General features: G+C 38.7%; 2 protein-coding genes across 2 annotated transcripts in view; one reads left to right on the top strand and one right to left on the bottom strand.

The window, feature by feature from the left end:
• The first annotated feature begins 231 nt into the window (after window positions 1-231).
• On the top strand, window positions 232-9,866 carry LOC107733777 (desumoylating isopeptidase 2-like). The gene is made up of 5 exons (XM_016545571.1): window positions 232-764; window positions 6,926-6,998; window positions 8,426-8,519; window positions 8,647-8,788; window positions 8,930-9,866. Exons 1-5 carry the CDS (start codon window positions 726-728, stop codon window positions 9,170-9,172), a joined length of 591 nt encoding a protein of 196 aa, XP_016401057.1. The 5' UTR covers window positions 232-725; the 3' UTR covers window positions 9,173-9,866.
• A 2,594-nt stretch (window positions 9,867-12,460) lies between these two features.
• LOC107733754 (dynactin subunit 1-like) overlaps window positions 12,461-19,286 on the bottom strand; it is a 29,509-nt gene continuing 22,683 nt past the window's right edge. Inside the window, exons 16-29 of the mRNA XM_016545520.1 lie at window positions 18,779-18,847; window positions 18,482-18,694; window positions 18,229-18,390; window positions 17,376-17,511; window positions 17,151-17,293; window positions 16,915-17,057; window positions 16,626-16,795; window positions 16,502-16,513; window positions 15,153-15,265; window positions 14,962-15,060; window positions 14,674-14,761; window positions 14,517-14,590; window positions 14,346-14,435; window positions 12,461-14,269 (exon numbers count right to left, since the gene is read on the bottom strand). Coding sequence (XP_016401006.1) covers window positions 14,132-14,269; window positions 14,346-14,435; window positions 14,517-14,590; window positions 14,674-14,761; window positions 14,962-15,060; window positions 15,153-15,265; window positions 16,502-16,513; window positions 16,626-16,795; window positions 16,915-17,057; window positions 17,151-17,293; window positions 17,376-17,511; window positions 18,229-18,390; window positions 18,482-18,694; window positions 18,779-18,847 — 1,650 coding nt within the window. The 3' untranslated portion in view covers window positions 12,461-14,131. The remainder of the gene's footprint in view (window positions 14,270-14,345; window positions 14,436-14,516; window positions 14,591-14,673; window positions 14,762-14,961; window positions 15,061-15,152; window positions 15,266-16,501; window positions 16,514-16,625; window positions 16,796-16,914; window positions 17,058-17,150; window positions 17,294-17,375; window positions 17,512-18,228; window positions 18,391-18,481; window positions 18,695-18,778; window positions 18,848-19,286) is intronic.

Here is a 19,286-nt window from a genome sequence, read left to right as displayed (position 1 = left end):
ATATATAACATATATATATATATATAACCCATTTCACAAAACAAAATAATTTACACAAATTATGTTGACATGCATATATGATTGGTTTTAATATTGTATGGATGTGTAACGATACTATAATGTAATGATGAAGTGTGCATGTGTGGAGGGTGTTGTTTTTTCTGTAAAAGCATTTAGAGTGGCAGTAATGCAGCGCTGTGAGGTTGGGCATCATCAGGCAGGCGCATTCAGTTGGGGTTCAACCGCACGCACTAACGTCTGACACAAAACGGGGGAGGTTGCTCATATCTCGGGTGCTAAAACGTCTTCCTTTTATCTGACGTACGTCTGCTTTCATTTCCGTTCACTGTAAATATCACTTCGTCGTCTGAATGGCTGAGTCTCCACGGATATTTTTATCTTTCTCTTGTGTGCCGTTCTTTTTTTGTCTCAGCTTGTTATGAAGCTAAATGGCAGTTAGCATAGCAGCGTCGCTACTCCCTGTAGCTGGACTGAAAAAAGTGGCCTAAAAATTCAATCAATGAAAACCCCCTTCAGGACCAGCTCTTAGATGTCTCTAAACTGTTACAAACCAGCAAAGGTCAAGAGGACGCAGCAAATGTGCTTACAAAGGGAAAGAAAATAAGTCCGGGTGCTGAGCAATAGAGTGAAAAGGAAAACGGAGGAGGACAGCAACAGCAGCTGGTCGGCAGCTAAAGTGAAAGAAAAACACCAACATCCCTGTGATGGCAAACGAGCCGGTTATTCTGAACGTGTATGATATGGTAGGTGGCTTTAAACAAATGCATATAACTCGTTCCCGTGACAGAGGTGTGTAGTATTCAACCCCTCCAAACCCTGTTAGCTGCCTACTTAGGCAGCATTTTGGACACGTTTAAACGTGTACGTAGTCAGCTTACTAGGTTTTGAGACTTAGCCATGTCAGCATGCATTTCACAGCTCTATTAGTAAATGCAATGGAAAAGAGATAACGATTTATAGTCTAAGGAAATGTGTGCAATATTTGGCAGCTTATCAGAGAGGATCCAGCTTTTATTTGCTTTCATCAACAGTACTTAAGTCTAACCACATTCCTGCAGTAACAGGTCATCAAGTTTGTTAGATGAAGAGTTGTATTCATATGACAGTCTAGCTGAAAGCTTCGACCCAGTTAATTCAACTGTCATTTGAATCCACCTGTGTGATTTGAGACAGCTGTTGAGAAGAAGCTTAACATAAAGTATGCTTTGCTTTTTAAAACAACAAGAGAACAGCTCAATTAATCAGTATTACATTACAGCAAGATTGCGAGTGATATTTCTTTTATAGAGAGTTCAATAAAGAGCTAATCAATATCAAGGAACTTGCCTGTCAGACAAAAATTCAGCAGTTTGTAATGTTCTTTTCTGACAAACTCAAAAGCATCAAGCTTTGTGTGTTCAACAAGCAACAGGCAGTGTCAGTGACAGAACCACGCTGTTGAAATGGGGATGTCTGCATCTGAACTTGAGGGAATATCCGTGCTCTATTATGCTCAGCACCCAGCTCTCCACGCATCTAGGACCTGACATAGTGGCCGAATCTCTGTGGTCGCTATCACTGGCAGCAATGTTTGTAGACTGGCGAGGCTAAACGCACTGGCAGGGAAATGGCTCGTGGAGGACAACACTGGGAGGCCGTAACAGGCACAGACAGCGGCTCTGCGCTGCTCTGAGTCAGGACGAGTAACACCATATTAATATGATTAGGAGAAAACAGCTCTTTTTGTGAGGATGTTTGTGTTTTTACTGAACAAACATGAACATTGCATTTGTCACCTACAGGAACAAGGGGAACATAATGCAGTGCTTGGGGGTCGGGTCTCCAGCGAGCTCTCTTGGCCGGTCCGTCAGGACGAGGGCTTGGCAGCCGAGGGCGGTCCGCTGTGACGGCGGAGGTTCTTCCTCTGTCCGTGGCGCCTTTTCTCGGGTTCCGTCCACTGCCTGCGGTGAACTTCCGGCTCATATTGAGGAGCCGCGGAGGATGTGGCAGGCTGCTTAGCCGTTCTCTGAGCAGAGCGGGGCGCAGAAGAGGAGCGTGATGGTGAATGGAACATGCGCCGGAGCATCAGATGACTCATCGCCTCAGAGAAGCGCTCAACGACCGACTCCACGGCGTACCCGAAAAGGCCAGAGGGAGTGATCGGTGCGTTGAGGAGTGCCTTCCGGTCAGAGTCCTTCAGGTCAGCTAGGGTCAGCCATAGGTGCCTATGTAGGACTACCATGAAGCGCATTGAACGACCAATGGTTTGAGCAGAGCGCTTTGTCAACGTCAGCGCAAAGTCCGTCTCTGTGCGCAGGTCTTTCACGACATCCGCATCCATGTCGCTGCTGTCCAGGGACTGCAGGAGCTTAGCTTGAAAGACCTGCAGCACCGCCATCGTGTGCAGCGCGGATGCCTTTTCGCGAGGTTTAAGCCTTGTCAGCGAGGTGGGAGGTCAATCTGTAAGGCTTAGAAGGCAGGCTGAGGTCTGCGCCAAGCGTGGCCGAGAAAGGGCACCGATGCACAGTGGCGGTCTCCTCAACGGGGGGCATGCGCACATAGCCGTCGACCTCTGCCCCGTCCATGTGGGAGAACATGACCTGAGTGGAAGAGTGGACGCGCGCCGTCTGGGGTGCAGACCACGACTTCACCACCTGCTCTCGTCAGCGAAAAGGACTGGCGAAAGGAGTGATGGCAGGGCCCGAGGAAGGGCTCGTTGGCGGCAGTGGGCCTCGTCCCCATAAGGCCATGAGCGATGCTCCTCCAAGTCCTCAAAACACGTGCCGGCAAGTCAGTCCAGTGCACGCAGTCAGACTCGGAGAACGCCGCCTCAGAGTGGGCCAGGCCCAGGCAGGCGATGCAGTGCTTGTGCTGGTCCGGGGGGGTCGATGGGACCGGCACGAATTCAGCAGAAGGTAGCCATCGGATGTGGTGAAACCTGTCTTATAGCAGCGTGAAGGAGAAGATTCTGAGGCAGTTGTCGCTCTCACCGCATTATATACTGACTGCATGCTTGTCAGTATTTGCATGCAGTTTGCATAATTAGCGACAATTGGCTAGTTTATTGTACTGGCACTATCCTATAAGGTTTCAGGATTTTGGAGAAGGGGAGGAGTTCCCACTGCGAATGCTTCGCAATATAGAGTGATGCTCGAAAGGGAACATTTACACGACCATGGCATTTTGTGGGCCTAAAAACACAAACTTTTGAAAACGGGTTTCAGAGGGTATGTTTACATGACAACAATGTTCCTCTGTGTTTTTTGTGTACAGGCAACTACGTTGTCAAAACAATCCCCGTTCACGTGGATCCTCTTAAAAAGTTTAAAAAGCTGTATTATGCATGCCAGGCCAGTAGTTGGCGATGTAAAGAAACACTATGTGAACAAGTAATACGCTTGATGTCACTGTTTTCACAAAATAGTTTACACAGAGATGATAACGGTGTAATGCCCCCAAAACGCAGTTGTCGTGTAAATGAACTGCCAAAACACATAAAAAGTTTTTCATTTTTAGTTAAAAATGGTGTTGTGTAAATGTCCCCAATGTGTAAGTTTTTGAAAACGACACTTACCGTCGCCATATAAACTGCAAATTTGTGAAAACAGTGACGTCATGCACATGCGTGTCATGTGTTCAGTCTATAAGAATGCATATGTGTGCAGGCATGTCGTATTTCTTTACAAAGTGACATCGCCAACTTCTGGCTTGGCATGCATAAAACAGTGTTTTTAGTCGTTTTCGTGAAACCGTGTAAAGGGGGATCATTTTAACAATGTTGTCTGTATGCAAAACTTAAACGCATTTCCATTTTTAGTGCATTGTTGTCATGTAAACGTACCCTCAGAGACTGGAAGTAGTGCAACAATCCATTCCAGAAGTAAAAATTCTATTCATTGTCTCCATATGGAAATTGTTTTTTAATGATAAGTTATAAGACATTAAAGACAGACCTACTCTGAGCTATGAGGTTGTTAATCAATGGTATATGCTTTTGTTGGAGCTATCAGGCCACATTATTTCAATTTATTTTTAAACAATCAAGTTCAACAGCAGAATTGCTGGTGGAAAATCTACATTACCCATAATTCTGAAAAAGAATCTGAAAATTCTGACTGTGTCACCAGTCAGAGAATCGAAACAAAAAATCTAAACAAAAGCAATTTTTCACCAGAAGAACTTTTTACCGCCCACCCACTCCCATAAAGCACTACAATTGAGTCAAGTTTCCCTACGCTCTCAAAGTACTTGAATATTTGTATGCATAATATGTAAAAAAAAAATATATATATAATAAATAAAATGTGCAATAAATGTAAAATCTAAAGTCTATATAAAATATACATCTTTTTAAATTAATACTTTTTATATTTTTCCATCATTTTTAATTTGATTATGTAATTTATAATTCTTCATGGATGTATATATTATATCCTATAATATTATTTACATACTGTATTTAGCACTATTCATTTACATTAAACAGTGGACAAATGCATTGTGGACTGAAAAAAATACTAGAAAATTTACTGGAAAAATTGACCTTACCTTTTAAGTGTCATTGATCACTGAGTAACCTGAATAGTGTCCATTTAAATATTTAGTCTGTATCGTGTCTCATTGACCCTTTGAAACAGGGTCATGGAAATGTATACTTTCCTTAGGCCTCTTCACTCAGTCATAGTACTATGTTGGGCTATTTTATGTTCTCACATAAAGATTAAGGCTAGAAATTTGAGCTACTCCAGGTTTTAAAAGATGTCAAGTAATGTTAATTTGGATGGGAATCACATTACAAGTTGTATGCCCTTAGTTTAGCCTATAAACCATGTATGAGATGTGCAGCTTATTAAGCAGGAAATGGGAAATTTGTCAGTACAAGTCTTTCTATTTTGACAGATAAGTGGCCTGTGATTTCTAAAGTGTAGTTTGTAATTTTGAGGCTAATTCATTATTAATCATACACATCCACAAATATCATGGGTTTATGTCCCCAAACGTTGTTGTCATAAACCCAGGTTCTAGCATGACCATGAGGTCTTTAACTGGAATGAAAAGTCCCCTTACAGCAATTCCCATAGGAACTTATCAGTGTGAGATCTCCCACATAATTCATGTTCAGAGCATTTTATTTTCTAATCGCAGCTCTATTGGCATAAGAGTACTTTTGCTGAAAATCACACTTAGAATCCTGTTGCTGATCACAGAGAGACTAATCCCTCTAGTGAGGAAGGATATGTATAATAAGCTTTAAAGTAATTGAGGCCAGAAGGATAAGTAGAGCTTTCTATAATATAACTCTCTATAATAAGAGTACTCTCGTTATTTGACAACCCTGAATGATAATTCTTGATAAAGATCTCTTTACACTTATTTTTGACTAACCTTTCGTATTTTAAAATTATGTTTCAACAAAACAACACTTTACACTGTGCCAAAAACGAATGTGCTAATGAATATATTACAAATGTAGATAAAGTAGCGCAGTACACGCCTTCGTTACTAAGCAATGGGGTAAACAGCTGCTGGCTTGATGACGCAAACAAACCGCGGTTCGGACCCAAATAATATAATGTGAACACAGTCCAGCGGGGGCAGGGGGAGGGGGGAGCAATCGAACTCCGGTTCGGACCAAGCAATCGAACCAAGTGTGAAAGCACCCTAATGCCATAAAGTGTTGGACATCTAGAACCCAGCTGGTCCAGTGACATCTTATTTTCTGGGGATACATAATAAATTGGGGGCAGCTGTCGGATACTTCCTCAAACAGCTGACCTGTTAATGAAATACGCTGGGTTTGAACACAAAGGTTTTTCATGCGCTGAGTCACATTGGCTGTCTCTACATATCCATATGTTACTCTTCAATGCATGTTTGCTCATTTTGAATGTGGTAATCATCTTGGATACTTGTTTAGTTTAATTGTTCAAATGGTTTTAATAAGTCATAATGGATTATTAGTGTAATCATAAAGATAATTTGCATAACAAAACCTAAAATAATAAATTTTAAAATGGACCAAATTTTATGAATTTTTTTAAAATAATGATTATAGCTGTCTTATGAATATCCATTTCAAATGCACATATCATATTTGGGTCACCTACAGAATATTTCAAAAAGATCAACAGATTCCCTTAGAATTTGAAGGCTCTGTCACTGAGTTCTGCACATCCTCCATTTGTTTTAATAATGATTTAAGTTGCCCATATACCTTAGTCAGGGTAGCGCCATGTTTTATTTTTGACAGGAATGAAAACAAAACCGTACGGGTAGAAGTACAGTTCATTCAATGGATTGTTGTTTAACAACATACCAGTTGTTCAGCTGACGAAATGCCTTTCTAAAAAAACGTTCAGTAGACAGAAAATTGTGAGTTGTGAAAATTACACAAAAATTAAAAATGTATACAGTGTGTACCATTGTAAAAACTCTAATTCAGGGGTTTACAGCTCTGGCCCTCGAGGTCCACTTTCCACCTTGATCAAACTCACCTGTCGGTAACTTTCTAGTAATCCTGAAGACCTTGGTTAGCTTGTTCAAGTGTGTTTGATTAGGGTTGGAGCTAAACTCTGCAGGAAAGTGGACCTCGAGGGCCAGAGTTGAGAACTACTACTCTTAAGTCTATCCCTCACAGTCTCATTTTCATCCGTGTTAAATTCAATGTGGCGTCTAACCTCACTAAGATCTAATAGGAGTGTAGTAGTACTGTACATTTGAGTCCATTAAGTCCATAGTTAAGAATGGTTTATTATGGAGAATGAGAATCTATTGAATATATTAACACCTATTATTAACATCCTTTGCAGATTTAACCACCGCCACTGTCATTGAACACTGCAAATCAAAACAGCAACCCAGTTGTCCTTGAAACACTTTTACCATTTGACTGTATGTGACTCAGCCTTGTTTTGTTTCCTTATAGTACTGGATAAATGAGTTCACTACCTCTCTGGGAATTGGAGTCTTTCACTCAGGAATTGAGATCTATGGCAGAGGTAAGGCTCGCATTATGACTCAGACACAAATGAGTCAAGCTATTTAGAAATCCAGTGTTTAACTTGTATGACTGCAACAAAGAAAGAAGGGGGTGTCTAAACATGACTAAACCTCACATCATAGATGATCTGTTGACGCAACAGGAAAAGACCTTTAACAAGCAGTTAAAGCAGTTTCTGCCTCCGAATGTGTTCTTGAATGTTGTCTGTGTGAACAAAATGACTAATAAGAGCACACAGCCTTCTAGGGTGTTTATACAGACAAAGTGCTTTTACTGGATGCTAATTGCACTAACAGCACAAGATACTGATCATCAAAGTTTGCTTTTCGCCTTCACCTCAAATAGACAGACAGATAACATATCATCCTCACTTGTGTAGGTTATAAATAGATGTTCATTTACACTATCTGCACCCATTGCTGAAGTGTGAAACTGACTAAAACTAGTAAAAACATTTTCATTAATTAAAATAAAACAAAATATAAAGATTAAATGAAAAATGTAAATAGAAAATAAAATAATTGTACTGAAAGTACTACAATAACTAAAATACTGAAAATAAATTAAAACTAAATCGAAATTTAAAAAAAGAATAAAAATGACACAAAATTACTAAAAATGAAATGAAAACTGAAAATTATACAAATTATACAAACAATAATATAGCATAAATAATAGTATATCAGTAATAATAACACTATTGTCAAGTGCTTGTCAGAGCGCTTTAATACTCAGACTAGGGGTGCGCGATATAGTAAAAATAATGTATATCACGATTGTTTTTTTCTGCCAAGATCACAATCAGCAGTCTAATCACAATTTTCCTGAAATAAACAGTGTTTAAAATTAGGAACAGTAGCTTTTTAACAGTAGCATTCAAGTAAGAAATTGAATAATCAAATGTAAAAATAAAACATTCCTTAATCTTCACTCAGTGAATTAAATATACATTGATTCTTATTAAAACTACAAAAGTTCTTTAGTCAGGAGCAGTGAGTGATTTTTCTCTTTTGTTTTTGTTGTTTGATTAACATTAATGACACAGACAGCAGCATGTGTCACTTTCAGACCAAATACACTGATCCAGTATACTGAGATACAACCAATTTTCTCCCAAATGTTTACGTTCAAGTCACAACTGACTATGTGTGTGTAAACCTTGTGTGTTTTTGACATAGCCATGTGTGTATTTGAGTTTAAGTGCAAAAGAGAACTGTGACAGCCAGTTTCTGTGTGTGCGCTCTGAAACCCGTATAAAAGTCAAAATAGCGTGTGTGAAGTAATTTAAAAGTTTAAACTGGCAAGACTTTAAAATTCATGCAAATGATAAAATGTGCACTGTAGCACAATACTAGCAATCTCTCTGTAAAGACCGATCTTGGAGATATTTTAATAACCTAACTCGTATGTTCTCTTTTATTGCAGAGTTTGCCTATGGAGGACATCCTTATCCTTTTTCAGGTATTTTTGAGATAACACCTGGTGACGCCACTGAACTGGGAGAGACATTCAAATTCAAGTGAGTCACAATATTTATCTCCATGCTGTCTGCAAAATATTTCTGCAAAAACCTCTTCCTCTCTCGCAAAACCTCTTCCTCTCTCGCCCTTTCTCACACCCTCTTTATTTTCTACTTGCTTTCTCAGAGAGGCCATTGTTTTAGGGAGTACAGACTTCACAGAAGAGGATGTGGAGAGAATTGTGGAGGAAATGGGGAAGGAATATAAGGGGAACGCCTATCACCTTATGCAAAAGAACTGCAATCACTTTTCCTCAGCACTATCAGAGGTAAGCTGAAGGAAGTGTGTATGTATATATATATATATATATATATGTATATATATATATTATTATTATTAATCTTTTGGGTCCACGTTGCCATAAAGAGTCTAAAATCTCACGATATCTCCCTCCTCACTTCTGCGGCAGATCCTCTGTGGTCGAGAGATCCCACGCTGGGTGAACCGACTGGCTTACTTCAGCTCTTGTGTGCCCTTCCTTCAGAGCTGCCTACCAAAGGAGTGGTTGACGCCGGCCGCACTGCAGTCCAGTGTTAGTCAGGAGCTCCAGGGAGAGCTGGAGGAGGCCGAAGATGCTGCAGCCTCTGCCTCGACGCCTTCCTGCACTGTGGCACCCGCTCCCAGACCTACCCGACACCAACCACGCCGATGAACCCTGCTGCCTTGAGTGACAGGCCATCTCTGGTTTGCTGTCAATAGAGCCCTCACCCCCTCTCCTGAGAGACTAGCAATTCACCAGCGGACTAGATGAAACCCACCTTCTGTGTTCACTGATTTATTTCAGTACGCTTAAGTGACCGTTACGGGCCTGGAAACTATCAATCGTGTTTACTGTAAAACCTTCTATGGGTTTGTCAGTGTTTTGAATTATGTTTTGTTTTAAAAACTCAGGACTTGAATACACAATGGCTCTGTTTATTCATTTTTTGTTTTTTATTTTTTTTATGATTTTCTTACGCTGGAGTTGCTCACTAGCCTTTTTCCCCTTATTCCTACAGAAAGCGCCTAGTCTGTGAATATGAGAAAATTTTTTATGGAGAACATTTGTTTACAGATTTCTTGTGTTCCAATCCGTGTATGATTGTGCTGTTGTGTGCGGGTTACAAAAGCCAAATCTCCACACTTTTGTAATGACATCCCACACTTTGGTGACTGTGACTGTGCCTGAAGATTTTTACCGTTACGTGCTCGGAGAGCTCTGCACTCTTTCTCTACAGATCTCTACCTGTTCAGTCTGCTTTGAGTGGCAGACTTCTTATCCTATGAGACCTTCCTCAGATGTTTTACACCTTTTTCGTTTTTAGAGTCTTATATGTACTTGAGACAACATTTGTATTCCATTTTATGATTATTAAAGAAAATATACGAAATATACTGTTCTCAAAGTTATCAGTTAATTCTGACAACTCAGTGGAAACATACAAGAGTGTTTAATGTAAAGGCATAATTCATTTTGAAATTTAAATTTGTCATTATTTGCTCATTCTCTTATTGCTTTGAATCCGTATGTTTCTCTTTGTTTTGTCAAACATAAATGGAGATATTTAGAGATGTCTGAGCTGTGCTTCTCCATACAATGAAAGTGAAAGGTTACTAGTCTCCAAAAATAAGTGCAATGAAAGTAGTCCATACAACTTGTCAGTGTGTGGAAAAGAGCAGCTTGGCTGTTCTACTAAACATCTCTTGCATTCTATGGAACAATGGAAATCGTGGATTTCAAAAGACATGAGGGTGAGTGAAAGATGACAAAAATTAATTTCTGGTTGAACTACCCTTTAAATCTCTAAACAGGTTATGTTAACGTCCACTACATTAGTGTTAATAATATTTTACACATTACAGCTAAAGGGTATAGAACACATCTTTATCATATAACATCTATTTCATATCCCACTTTGTGTCAAGTCAAATAGTTTTGAAATGAGCAAACCCTGTTGGGATGTGTTACTAACCAGTTGAGTTTTATAATGTATTATAATGGTACATTTCAACTCAGTTTTAGCTGTTTTTCTTTGTGTCCTCTGAAGTTTGATCATGGTCTTTGTGGCACTGAATAATGTTAGCGAGTCATTCAAAAATGAAAATGCTGTCATCATTTACTCACCCTCATGTCTTTTGAAATCCACATGATTTCCGTGGAACATGAAAGGAGATGTTTAGTAAAACAGCCAAGCTGCTCTTTTCCATACAATGAAAGTGAATGGTGACCACGACTGTTGAGGAAGATTTCTAGGCAAGATTTTCAATTATTTATAGACTTAAACTTCAGTCCGTTCCTCACACAAAGCTATCATACAGCTTCAGGCAACTTAGAAAATTACTGCTCAAGTTGTATGGACTACTTTCATGGCACTTGTTATTTTTGATAAGTTCTGTAAAACACAAAAGAGGATTTTTTTTGAAGGACATTAGTGACCAAAATCAAACCAAAGCTGTTGACTTCAATTGTATGGACATAAAAAACCGAGACATCTCTTAAAATATCTTTTGTGTTCCACAGAAAAAGAAGATTATACATGTTTGATGAGGGGTGAGTAAATAAATAATGACAGTATTTTGAATTAAGACATTTTTGGGTGAACTATTACAAAGCTGTAAAATGCTAACAATCAAAATGAGCTATTATAAGTTCAATTAGAATTTTCTCAGAGCCGAGTTAAGATCCCAGACACCGTTTCCACAGTGTCTGTATTCACAGAGTCTGTTTCCTCCTGAGTGTTTGTCCTCGCACAGCAGGGAAAGGCCTTCAAAATGTCACCGATTCCATTCGTAAGGAAGATTGAGAGGAATGGGTCCACCAGTGGGCCAAGATAGAGAAGAAGATCAGATACAAGTCCCAAGTAGTATACATAGGAGCTTAAAGACAATGCTTTGAGCAGTGTATTAAGGATAAAGGGAAGGTAAAGCATACTGTAATTACTCAAGATGACCGCCTGCATACCCAGAATCTTGTTTTTGTTAGTCACAGCTGCTGGCCGTCTTGTACACCACAAGGCTCTAAAAGAATCCAGAAAGAAAAATACCAGGAATGGTAGTGGGAGAAGAAGAGCTATGGAGAATAAGATGACATATCCTTGGTAAGCCAGAAAGAGTATTGCAAATGGAGCTGCCCACACAGCCAATGAAATCATGCTCGACTGCTTGAGCTTCATGCAGAAGGCATTATACTGTGGACAGGTTACCAACAGATATCGCTCCTGAGCAACACAGACCATGAACACGATGTTGGATATGATCCCGAAGTAGAATATCAGGGAAGATATATCCATACTCGACATACTGGTTTTCTCAGCATCCTCCCCAGATGCCTTCGGCCGCCCAAGGATGTTGAAGATGTCGGATGCGAGCAGGCTGATGAGGAAGACAGGAGCAGCCTTGCCAGTTTTTGCCTGCATGCCCATGAGGTAGATAGAAAAGCCAATGCCAGGAAGCCCAACAGCAAATGTGATCCATCTGATGATCTCTTGGATCTGGTCTACATTTATGGTGCCATTGTTCTGAGGAGCCGTGTTATTACCGTCCAATACTGTGGTGGTATCCATATGTTGCAGAATCATACTGGTAGTTTCTAGTTCTAGTTACCCTAAATGTGATTAATATATCCAAGCTGATGCGTTTGGTAATATGCCATGTCAAGTAGAATATATTCTTCAGTTCTAGCAAGCGATGCAGAAAACTCTGTGGCTCTTTAATGTGGTAAACAGATCGGTTTATTTTAGCTATCACCATTTTTATGGCTCATCTGCAAACTGTTCCTGTAAGCTCTTTCATTGCTTGTTAGTCAATGCAAATATTTCCTATGTATTCACATTAGTTTTATCTATGCAAGCTCTTTCTAGAAGCAGTTTGGACCACTGAGGAGTGTAATGTTACACATGAAAAATAAATACATTCATATATTTTTAATACAGAATATTGAAATGAATTCAAACAATTTCTGACAATTTATTTAATTGACACATTATATATAAGATGCCAACACATTCAACAATATTGTAAGCAACAGTATGCATTTTATACAGTTAATAGATTAATGACTTACACAATAGTAACAAAGCAAACCATTGCTAACTTAAGACCACTTGAATACTGACAATCTCTTGGAGCAAATATACAACAGTTAATAAATATTGTTATATGATGTCTTCTTTATTTTTGCCCAGAGCAGCATTCGCCTGATGCTATCCTGCACTTGCCTGACACTAAATCGGATCATTCATTCAAATTTGTATTGTATTTCCTTTACAAAAGCACATTGGCATGACACATTCAAGCATCACAGTCAAGCACACAGATCTTTTAAATCTTTGACTATTATTATATATGTGAAAAGTGAATGAGAGCATATTATCTTTCCTGTCTGATACTTGAGTAATTGTTTTGAGAATATGAAGAGGGCTGTGCCAAGGAATCACTGATAAAATGATCTGATCTGTTTTAAAGAGAAAAATGTAGCAGTCCCAAGTTGAATCATTTAACGTGTGCTTGTTTGCAGTTACAGTACATAAATAGAGCCCAGAATTTGGGTTTTTGTTTACCTTTGGCCTCCTGATTCAGAATATTCTCTAAACACTGCATGTATAAAATGAGAAATCGTAGGTTTGATACTGAACTTTATGTGTGAAACGATTGATAATTAAGGTGCAGGTAAAAAGCTTCATTGTCTATTGTCATGAGTTTAGGAATGTATGAAGCACAGCTCACACAGAACTCACTTTCAACCAAGCAGCTTTCTGTTGGTCAATGCAGTGAATCCACGTGGCCAACATGAATGGGGAAATCTTTTGCCCTCTTGCAAAATTTCTAATCGGGTGGATTCCCAGTTGAAATGACTGGATTTCGCCCATGAAAATTCACTGAACAACCACAAGTGAGAACGCACATTTAAATGGCCAACTAGATTTTTACGTTTTATGAAAATAATGTAAGCGATGCTTGTGCATGCAGAACTTGATGCCACAATGCTAGGGTCCTTCAGGTAGTTGCCAGAGAGATGCTATAAGATCTTAAATTGTTCTTTAGTATGTTGCGATGTAATTGCTAGGTGGTTGCCAGAGTGTTCGGGTGGTTGTTTCCTGGTCCAATCATATGGTTCGGATCTCTACTTCCATTTTATTGGTAATTTTTCTTGTTTTATTGTCCATCAGTTGAAAATTTTAAGTCTAATCACTTAGGAAGCACCACTAATTAAACATACACTATTTGAACTGTAATCCTTTTAGGTAAATACTTGTAAACATAGATCAATGGGAATCCAAATCGGGAAGAGAATGAAAGGTATTAAATGGATGCAGATATAAAGCAGTAGGGATCATGCCGAATCATCTATTTCATGCCATGTTAATAAAGTCTAATTGTTAAAACGTCCTCAGCATGTCTCACGTTTCAAATCTGTAGCCTTTTTGTATCATTTTACAGATTTTGCTGTGGTAGATATCATCACATTCAAAGCATTCCAAATGCTTGACTTGTGTGGGCTTGTCAAAATGAAGCATTTATTGTGTTTATTGTTCTTGGTTTGTGGCCCTAGATCCATTCTCCATTATATCTGCTGTTTCAATGTATGTTTTGAAGACTGAATGTGAGCAAGTTTGGTTTTTTGGGGGTTATTTTAAGTCTGGAGAAGGCAATGAACTCTTTGTAACTGTGTCTTTGAAAGCAAAAGACGATGCACCTGTTCCTGTCCTCGCGCGCAAGGCATCATCACACGACCAACCAGCACAGCATCTCCTTTCTTCTCCTCCTTTGCCTGAGAGCAGAGGAAGAAGAATGAGGGGTTTATACAGACCCAGACAATGTGGGAAAATGTTGTGTATTTGTCTGACCTTAACAAAGGAAGTGCAGGGAAAAGTGGCGAAATCAGACGAGACTTGAGCACCAGGCCTATGAGTCACTACATGCTCAGCAACTTCATCCTTCAAAGAAAGAAGTTGCTTAAATAAGTGCAGGAGACATTTTAATGATGACTGTTTGATTTTAAAGCATTTTTGGTTTACCTTAAGCCTATCGAGAGTGTCACTGAGCGACTGCAGTCTTGCTGTTTGCTCGAGGAGCTGTGCACTGGGACTCACTGTTAATGAAAACACAAACACTGTAAAGTAATTACTGTATAAACAACAGAAATCTGCATTTTTAAGTCTAATTATGACAGACCTGGAGATTTCCCAGTGATGTCCACCACTTTCACATTGGCACTCATCTGGAGGAGAGTATCCAGCAGTTGGTCTGTTTTGCGGTAGAGGGCGCTAGACAGCACCTCAGGCCTGCAGCCCTCTCGCCAGCCCAGCTTTGGCACGTTCAGTTCTAAAGTGTTTTTGAAAAATCACATACCCTGCCTTTAACACTGATGTTAACAAACACAGAGACAATTCATATATTTTTCAAAAATATTTACAAATATATACACCATGGTTTAAAAGTTTGGGGTCAGTAAGTGTAGAGGGCGCTAGACAGCACCTCAGGCCTGCAGCCCTCTCGCCAGCCCAGCTTTGGCACGTTCAGAGGAGGAAGAGATGCCAGCTGAGCACGCATCTTTTCTGCCTGCGGCCCACACAGACACACAAAAACAAAAGTGAGAAAAAATCCTCAGCGCCTGCATTGGGGAAATGTGCTTGTGAAGCAGTAGGAGAGACCTTTAGTCTGTTGTTCTCGTTCTTTAGGTGCTTTAAACTGAGTCGCTGAGCTTCAATCTGCTGAGTCAGCAGTGGAGAATCTATCACTTGCACTCCAGCAGCTGCACACACACCTTTCACACACAGAACAAATTACTGCATGTTAACCAGTGTTAATTTTGACAGCAAATTTTGATTTGCTTGATTTGAAATTATTCGCCAATGAAATTAAAGGCAGTGTAAGTTTTTTTTTTTTTTACTCTGCAAGGAGGCATGAAATTGATCAAAGGTGACAGTAAAGAATTTATAATGTTACATAAGATTTCTATTTCAAATAAATGCTGTTCTTTTGAACTTTATATTCATCAAAGGATCTTGAAAAAAAAAGTATCACAGTTTCCAAAAAAATATTAAGCATCACAACAGTTTTCAACATTGATAATGATAAGAAATGTTTCTTGCGCATCAAACCAATATATTAGAATGATTTCTAAAGGATCAATTGACACTGACTGAAGACTGAAGTAATGGCTGCTGAAAATTCAGCTATATTAAAATTGATTTTTTTTATATATAATATTCCACAATATTACTGTTTTTACTGTATTTTTATCAAATAAATGCAATCATGTTAAGGTTCTCTCAAAAACATTAAAAAATCTTACTAACCCCAAATGTTTGACACGTTTCGGTAGTGTTTATTATAGCATTATATCACTGATATTTCAAAGGAATCATCTTAGGTGGATTATATTAAATACATGAAGGATTTCCTTGATACTTCACTACATGGAGATTATAATAAAACAGCTGCAGTAATTGAGATGTCAAATATTACATTGACTTACAAGGTATATATGTAAGTGATAATGCACATTATAAAACAAACCCAACAAAGTGATTAGAATTTAAGGATTTTTGAAAGATAATTTTTTGCTTTAATGTCTTGACTGTACATTATCATACTTATTAGATGGCTACATATTATATTAGATGAGAAGAAAGAATCCACAGGTTTTATGGCAGACATGAAATAACATGTAGGAAGCTATGAGGAAGGAAACTACATTGTTGAATACTACTTAAATATATTAAAGAGAGGAATGTCATGATTGACCAATCAGAATCAAGTATTCGGTGCAATAAATGACATTAAGTTATGGTCACTTATTGCATGGTTCTTGATTACAGTACATGCAACTTATGAAAGGGAAACATGACAAAATCTTTGTGAAACAAAAACTAAAAATGCTACTATCTAGTAACATAAATAAGAATAACTTTCAAGCACACATGCAGCACACAGACAGACCATGAGTGGGAGAAAAAGAGACCGGAGATATTTAAATATTACACTGACAAAAAATTACCTTTTTGTTCTTCTAAAAGGAATACAAACAATGGGAGACATGTTAGACCATTTAAAATGAAGACTTAAGAAATACATTTTAACGTAGTGTTCAAGTTAAACTGGTTCCCTTATGTTTCTCTTACCAGCAGTGATGCCACAAGTCACAATGGAGGCAATGCCAGAGGCTTGACTTCCTCTCAGGCCCTCCATGGTCATCTTTGATTGGCTGATGATTCTCTGCTTAAGCTCTACTTTCTCTGCCTCTAGTTGGTCTATGTCAGCCTGGAGAGCATCCATGGTCTCCTCAAACTCCCTACGGATTATAACAGCCACATTAAATGCCTTTCTTACAGTAGTATCCCCATCACTATACTGGGACATTAAGACACACATTAGGAGTTATGTGCAACAACCCTCTATGTCATCTCTTACTTTTCCTTCTTTTTCAGGAGCGAAACTGTCTCATCTAGGACCATCTGGATCTTCTCCACTCGCTCATCTGCATCTTTAGACGCGCTGTCCAGCTTTTTCTCCAGTAAACTGAGACGCACATTGGCCTCACTTAGTTCCTCTCCCTATAAACAAAGAGCCTTTTCACTCAACATTTTCACATTATTTCAAACTTTTGATATCTCGCGACTCTTAATGCTGAGTATGAGTGCTTCTACCTTTATTTTAAGGGATTTCTTCAGCTCTTTGATGACCATTTCTCTGTCTTCAAGTTTGAGGCCGAGTCCTTCAGCATCAGTGATTTCTGCCCTTAAATGGCTGCAATATAACAAAGAGTGAAAAATGTAAGGGGGTCTGAATACTTTCCGTACCCACTGTACATACTGAGACACAAGCACAAAGATTCATAGCCATAGTGTTAGAGAGGCAGACTGAGCACAGACTTACTCCATTCTGTGGTCTTTCAGAGTCATATTCTCCCTCCTGCATAGCGGTAGCCATCTTGTTCATGGTTGCTATGACAACACTGCATGACTGGCGCAGACACTCTTGAGGGTTTATGCCCTGTGACCCATAGATCTGAGAAAAAAGAAGAAAAAAAACCAGATAGCATTACATCCCCATTTGCTATTATATTATATTATATTATATTATATTATATTATATTATATTTACTTATATTTATAAAGTAAATATATACTATATATTTAGTTTATGCTGATTTTAATAAAAAATTATTAAAAATAATATATATATATATTTTTTAATGTTTTTAAAACAGTACAGAATGAGTGACAGCAATGAGAATTGCTTAAAAGTAAAATGTCCAAACGTATTATGGTTATGTGCTTAATAATTAATTAATAATTAACATGTTTACTTTCTATTCATCAAAAATCCTGAAAAATAAAACTTATCACAGTTTCCTAAAATATTAAGCAGCACAATTGTTTTTAACACTGATAATAATAAGAAATGTTACTTGAGCAGCAATTCAGCATATGATAATAATTTCTGAAGGATTTCTCATGTGACACTGAAGACTGGAGTAATGATGCTGAAAATTCAGCTTTGCCATCACAGGAATAAATTACATTACATTATACAAATTACACTATATTAAAATAGAAAACAGTTATTTAAAATTGTAATAATATTTCAAAATGTTACAGTTTCCACTGTATTACTGACCATATTATGTTATTATTATTTATTATGACATATTATGTTATTTTATATTTTATTTTTATGGTGACCCAGACATGTTTTCTCAAGAGTCACCAAAATACTGTATACCTGTTCAGCTGCTTTAAAGGCCATGTCTTCCAGTTTGAGGGCTGGCAGTCCCTCATGTTCGCTGAGAGGGGCGATGAGCTGAGCGGCTGCCGCTGCCACTTCCTGAAGCACTGCATTCACCCAGGCCAGCTGCCTTCTGCTCTCTGCCAGGGTCTCACACACCTACACACACATAAACCTCATCAACAGAAGGCTTAGATTTATATACAATTTAATGTATAGATAATATGAATGAGATTTGGAAGCACATCACCTGGGTTCCAAAGCTGAGGGCAGCTGGGATGCCGGGTGCATCTGTGCCTGGCATGCGCCGACGGATCTTCTTGCAGAACTGTCGTATGTCACTACAGGAAGTGTCCAGATCCTTCAGCAGCACACAAAATGCTTCCTCATCCTGTCCTGTCTGTATGAAGGCCCTCAGACGCCCCACCTCCACTGCCATACAGTCCAGAGCACTCTGGGTGAACTAAAGAGACACATGAAGATGTGTTAAAGGTATGTGTAGCGATCCGGGTCTCTCTCTTTGTGTTTGTCTAAGTTAGTTGCTTACTTTGATGTGGTCTGCTAGCTGCACGGTACAGTCCTCAGGCTGTTCAGCGAGATGAATGCTGTAAAGGTGCTACAACACAGAGAAATGCATGTCAATAAATAACTTGATTTGTAGATTCGGAAGACAACACCAGTGCTTGAAAGACAAATAGTAGCTCACTAAGTAAGTTTAGGTTTCAAGCTTTGGTCTGTAAATGCTTTGCTGCAGTCATGATACTGAGTGAACATCTTTTTTTCCGTTAGATAGGTATGAGAATGTACTACCGTAAAAAATTTGGGGTCATTAACATTTTAAGTTTTAAAAGAAATGTTGATTCAGCAACATGTTCAATTGATCAAAAGTAGCATTAACAACATTTATAAAATTACAAATAAATAAATATTACAAATAAATACTGTTCATTTGAACACTGATGATAATAAGAAATGCGCAGCTAATCAGCATATTAGAAGGATTTTGGAAGGATCATGTGACACTGAAGACTGGAGTAATGGCTGCTGAAAATTCA

The sequence above is a fragment of the Sinocyclocheilus rhinocerous genome, unplaced genomic scaffold, assembly GCF_001515625.1.
Source record: "Sinocyclocheilus rhinocerous isolate Xijiao unplaced genomic scaffold, SAMN03320098_v1.1 scaffold789, whole genome shotgun sequence".
In the NCBI taxonomy this organism is placed as follows: domain Eukaryota; kingdom Metazoa; phylum Chordata; class Actinopteri; order Cypriniformes; family Cyprinidae; genus Sinocyclocheilus; species Sinocyclocheilus rhinocerous.
Note: the sequence above shows the minus strand (reverse complement) of the source record. Positions and strands in the feature narration are given on the sequence as shown.